Source organism: Morone saxatilis, unplaced genomic scaffold, assembly GCF_004916995.1.
Source record: "Morone saxatilis isolate NCDOM2014 unplaced genomic scaffold, NCSU_SB_2.0 Contig7, whole genome shotgun sequence".
Taxonomy (NCBI): Eukaryota; Metazoa; Chordata; class Actinopteri; family Moronidae; genus Morone; species Morone saxatilis.
This window is the reverse complement of record NW_023340246.1, coordinates 22,860,229-22,866,173: the sequence shown is the minus strand read 5'-3', so window position 1 is coordinate 22,866,173 and position 5,945 is coordinate 22,860,229. Positions and strand designations below refer to the sequence as shown.

The 5,945-nt window shown below is 40.2% G+C and overlaps 1 protein-coding gene across 1 annotated transcript in view; it reads left to right on the top strand.

The window, feature by feature from the left end:
* Positions 1-1,959: 1,959 nt before the first annotated feature.
* The window catches only part of kif26aa (kinesin family member 26Aa), a 35,201-nt gene continuing 31,215 nt past the window's right edge, over positions 1,960-5,945 (top strand). Inside the window, exons 1-2 of the mRNA XM_035678389.1 lie at positions 1,960-1,989; positions 4,687-4,784. Coding sequence (XP_035534282.1) covers positions 1,960-1,989; positions 4,687-4,784 — 128 coding nt within the window. The remainder of the gene's footprint in view (positions 1,990-4,686; positions 4,785-5,945) is intronic.

Sequence of the window (5,945 nt, the reverse complement as noted above, 5' to 3'; positions counted from 1 at the left end):
TGGTCTGGGACCAGTCAGGGAGTCAGACTCGTGTTTGGACGACTTGCAGTCGATGTTGTTCTCGCTGTGTTCATCTCCACTCGTCTGCGTTTTAGATTCACATTCAGCCGACTGACGCTGTGAGATCAATGAGACCGGATTACAGATGTAAATATAATCTGAGGTCACTGCAGACTAGGTTATTGATCAGACACCTGATCGGGGAGTGAACACTCTTCAGGTCGTCTTATTGTAACTCCACATTGTTTGTACTTTAGGTGACTGCTGTTTTTAGGATTTCTTCAGGTTTCAGTTGCCAGTGAACCATTAATTCAACCTGCAGGAACTGAAACTTAACGTTTTATTGTGAGTGAAGTTGAATGACGTAATGACATCAGAGGTTCTTCATAAAATAACAATATTAATAATAAAACTATATCAACCTGTGCAATTTAAACATGAAATTGTTATTGGTTATTGCTTTTATCAATAATGCTCTAACAAAAGTAGAATAACCATTTTTAAACATAAATAGTTGGATGAAACACCTGCAGTCAGCAGCTTCAGTTCAAACTCAGCCTAAGTACTCAAACTAAGTTTAGTTTTATCGTTAAATTAAACAGTTGTTACATAGAGATTAGTTAAAAGTATTTACAACCTGCCAGCTGTAACAGTTGTGTAGCTAACTGACAAAGCTAACATTAGCATGCTAATATTTTAGAGTTTAGAGTTAAAGAGGAAATCAAGTAAAGAGTACAGTCGACCTGAAACGCAATAAATTCTGTTTATTAATGATTCAATCTGGAAGATTTTAACTCACATTTTGCTAAAATCCCTTAAATAACCAACATTATGCTAATCACATTTGACTAAATGAGTAAATAACACCAGTTAGCTTAGCATAATCAGATATTTCCCTCACATTATAAACTGCTAGCTTCTTCACACAGACAGAAATAAAACTACTTTTAAAAGGATTTATCTTTAAGACCTAAAACTGTAGTTTTTTTTAAGTGAAGCTTGTGATGCTACAGTGACTTCCTGTTTACACAGCAGATTGCTTCTGATTGGATGGGGGTACAGATGTTTCCTAGCAACAGATTTAAATATTAAACTCTTTATTATCTGAGTCATTTCTTCAACCTGATTCAGTGAATCTCTGGTTTGAGACTTTGGAGGGACTGTAATGGATTCGTGGAGAGCTGCTGTTTATTTCTGTCTGACCATGTCGACCTCCAGCAGTTTGTTACATAATTCATAAGTCTCCATATAGATTCATCACAGCGACTGTGTTCCTGAAATGAGCGACCCGTCCTTCCACCCCGACCGTCATGACATCATTATAAATGGGCCGTCAGTCTGAAACCCCCACTGCACTAAGTGACCTCCGCAGATGGACATTAGTGATAATTCTAAGAGGAATCCTCTCTGTTCTTCTTCTGAGGTTCAATGAATCTGGAAATTAAGAAAAGTTTAACTTTTCACTTATTAATTAAATTAATGAATGAAATAAAGGAGATATAACGTGTTAATGCTTTAGAGCAGCTGGAAGGTGGATTTTGTAACTCTTGGACAGAGCCCGGCTGTTTCTACCTATTTAAGCTAATAAGCGGCTGTAGCTTCAATCTGAACATGTAACTCTGAGAGGATTTACAAGGATAAAAGTTTGGGTTATTTTGTCTAAATTCAGATTTTTCCAAGATGACTTCATGTCACATTCTGTAAATACGTTCAGTATCTGTACCAATATTCACATTTCTGTCACTGAAATCAAGTCTGAAACGTAGATTTAGAGGGTTGTCACAGCATCCCCTGCAGTCCAATTAACACCAATTAACACTATTTTTTATACACTCAGCTGACGTTTTAATTTCCCACAGTTCAGTGTTTCCAGGTGAACTTAGAGAAAATTAGATCTTGCTTCCTGTGAGTCTTAGCTCTGCAGACTCACGGTTTTGGCGGAGCAGCTGTTAATGTGGGATGACGGCAGCGTCTGCACTCTCACAGCCGGTAAACTCTCCAACCACTACAGGAAGCCACATCTTCATTATCCACCTCATTATTCCCCATCAGCATGCTGGGAGACACCACAGCAGTCGAGTCTGATCCTCCACAAAACTCTGATCCTCCACAAAACTCTAATCCTCCACAAAACTCTCTCTCCAGGACCAAAATAGAAACCTTCTGCTTCACAACAAACACACGACTTATGCTACAAACCTGTTTTACATTTCCTGTAATATTTAGTTCCAGTATCAGCCTGATACAGTCACGTTCATGAATGTAGCGCTCATACATCCACAGTTAGTACAGAGCTAAACTGTGATAGTAAGATAGTGGGTGGAGGTCAAATGAATGGTTCAAAAATCAATTGTGGCTCCAAACCGGAACTATTGGGAAGAGAAGCGTGGACCAGGAGGACCCCTTCTCCACCAAATGTACTCCAGTTTTGGATTCAACAATCAGTAATCTTCTTATTAGGAATAAAACTGCCTCTTGTGTGAGCTGTCTGAAGCTAAATAAGCGGGTACACGCTGTAAAAAGTTTGAGAAACACTGAACTACAAAAAATAAAACAAAGAAAGCCAAACCAAGCTAAATCAAAGCCCAATCAAACAGAACAGAACTAAGACCTCAACTCAACCAAAACATGAACCAAGCTGAAGAAATCTATACCAAACTAAATTGTAGATGAACTCAACAAACCAGACTAAATCAAACACAAACCAGATAAACTAAACAACATTATTAACTGAGCTGGATTAAACCAAACCAAACATACCTAAGTAAACTAACCCAAATTACACCAACTAAACTAAATCAAAAACTATCACCAAACAAAACCAAACTTAACTAAACTAAATCAAAAACTATCACCAAACAAAACCAAACTTAACTAAACTAAACCATAAAACAACCAAACTTTATCGCACTATAATGACCCAACCTAACTAAAACTAAATCAGGGTTCCCATTCTTTAAAGAAATCATTCTCCAGGAGTTTTCCTGATAATACAGGACAGCACTCACTCACAAACGGTCATATAATTTACCGGTAGCCCTCGGAAGTGGTAAACCTCTGCGTTAGCTTGGTTTTGTGTCGCACTTGGCTGTTCTCACCACAGCTGCAGTCTCAGCGGAGCGATCTCCAGTGAACTGACAGTTTTCTCTAATTCTTTACAGAAATTAATCTTCTAGAAAGTGAAAGTCTTTGTTAAAAGGCTGAGAATATTGTTTACAGCTACAAAATAATTACACTTGATGCTGAAAGGTTCGCTGAAAGTCTGTTTCGTGGTAATACTTCAGTTTACAGAGGTGATCTGAGTAAGGGGCTAAAACACAACTACTTCAACTACTCGGACAACATAAATTATTTTCAGGATATTTGCTCATTTTAATCAATTTCCATTTTTGTCTGGAGTCTCTAAATTTCCAGGTTTTCCAGGATTGACCAGGCTAAACAACATCAAACATACTAAGTCAAACTAAACCACCCAAAAAAACACTACAACCAAACTAAAGGGAAATAAACCAAATAAACCTTATTCGCTGCTGTCAGAAACATTTCTATTATGCCAAAACGACCAAACAAACCAACCAAATCCAACTAACTGAACCCAAACCGTTTCTGTCACCAAATTAAAACCAGACCAAATGTGTCCGTGTTGTTCCTCGGCTCAGGTTTGTGTTTCTGTCCTGCCGGCAGCTCTCTGTGTAATCCTGTTATCTGGCAGAGTGTGTCCCAGTCCAACAGCTGAATAATGGACTCCCCCCGTTTACCGCTTCCTGTTACCACAGTAATCCACCGTAACCAGGCCGCTGATCTGAGCCCAGAGATGAACAGAAAAAAACAGAGAAGATTGGAAAGAGCTTGTGGCCTGACAGAACGAGGACAGATGCAACCACAACCTTTAAAAACAGGGTTTATAACCTGATTATCTGCTCCTGGATACAGTTAATAATACCAACAGTTGTGCAGGTGTTTTTATTTTTATGTGAATTCTAATGTAAACTGATGTAAAGCATCCATTTTTAGATTCAAACTGATCATAAAATCACAAAGAGATACTGTAAAATGTCAGAGCTGAGCTATCAGTCCAACAGCAAGCCTTCAGTGCTGTCTGGTCATTAGTGCTGCCCAGCAGGATTAGCCATTAGCGACAGTGAGCCGGAAAAAAACCTTCAGTTCTTGACTGAGCGGCCATGTTGTGATTGAGCAGAATGGGAAGTTTGGATGCCAGTGAGCAGGCTAATGACCAGAGCTAATTAGTTAATGACCTCCTCATCCAGACCAGAGCTTCCTCCTCCTGCAGCTAATGGAGCGTCAGCTAACCAACCACTGGCAGGGGCAGCCATGTTTTCCTGCTGCAGCCTCTCCTCTGGGATCTGCCCGGTCCCCGTTAGAGGACGTTAATCTGCAGAAACCAACAGCCGAGAACAGAGAGAGAGATTTATTTATGGAAATAAATGTGCATGTAGTTTCGTCGACAATGATTTAGTTTCTGGGGGTGACGGCCAACGCTGCGGGGCTTCAGCAGATATCCACTGTGATATACAGAGTTTATAGAGATTAACACTGAAGTAACACATCATCAAGTCAATGTTCTCCAAAATGTCTGAGAGTTATTATAGACGTATCCTAATGTATAAGTTTTATTTAAATTAATGTTTTATCAGGCACACCTAATCTTAATCTCTCGTCCGTCAGGGTTCAGATGGAGTTTATGTGACCATGAAGAGTTCGACTCACAGCATCGCCACCCAAACCAGCCAAACACCGTCTGCTGCAGCCGCCTTCTTCATCAGGTCAGTCACGTGGTTAATCCTCAGGTCATTATAAGGAAAACAAATCTGCACAACCATTAAATGTAAGGAGTGAATAAAATAAACTGTGACATCATTTGAATAATTTAGCATCATATCGTTTCTACTTCAACGTGCTTTAAATGATTAAAGTTTGGATGTAAAGGTACTTTTAGATGCTCGTTTCCAACAGAACTTGAGTCTATTCTCAGGATATTTCCTTCCTGCAGTTTCACAGACTGAATCTCATAAAAAACTTTCATATAATTTCATCCCACCATTCCCGATCCAGATTCGGTTGTGCTTCAGAAGTCAAACGCCGGCTCTTCGCTCCACACAGAATCTAATTGGCAGATTTACTATTTTTATCCGGTTTGAGTGGTTGGAGCTGTCAGAGAGCAGCGGAGCAGCGAGGGCTTCAGGGTTCAGGAGGGTTTGTCTGCTGATTTATTGGTGCTGATCAGCTGATCGAACAGAGGCAGCATGTTGTCTGAGTCTGATAAACAAATGAGACACAACATTTCTATCCAGCTGCAGTGAGACGGAATGAAAGAGGTCAAACTAAACAGGCTGTCAGAGTCCAGCGGCTGACATTTGACAGTCTTTCAGAATAATTGAACTGAGACACTGAAGGAAGTTCAGCCCAGAAAATAAACCCATCGCTCAGCGCTTTGTATCCATCGCAGTATGTAAAGTTTACAGAGTTCAGTGTACAATGAAGACTTAAAGTTTGATATTAAAACGACTTAACAGGGACGTAGTTCTTCCTGAATTGCACCATCAGCTCATTGAGGAGGAAGTGGTTACAGCTTTAAATATCTACGGTGTATAAATGCATCTCTGACATACAGCAGACGCTCCATCCTGTTCAAACACCTGAGCTCTGCTGAAGACGAGTCTGTGGGATGGTATTACCCAGCGTTCACTTCAAAGACTTCCCAGCATGCATCTGTCAGAGGGTGCTGAGGGCTGAGGGGAGGCAGCAGAGAGTCACTCTGCTTTTAACTGAAGATCTTTGAAGGCTCGATTAGCCTGCAGCTTCCTGCACACACACACACACAACACCACACCACACACACACACACACACTCTCACACGAACACGACACAAATACACACACAAAACACATCTACACACAAACCACACACACACAAAAATGATATG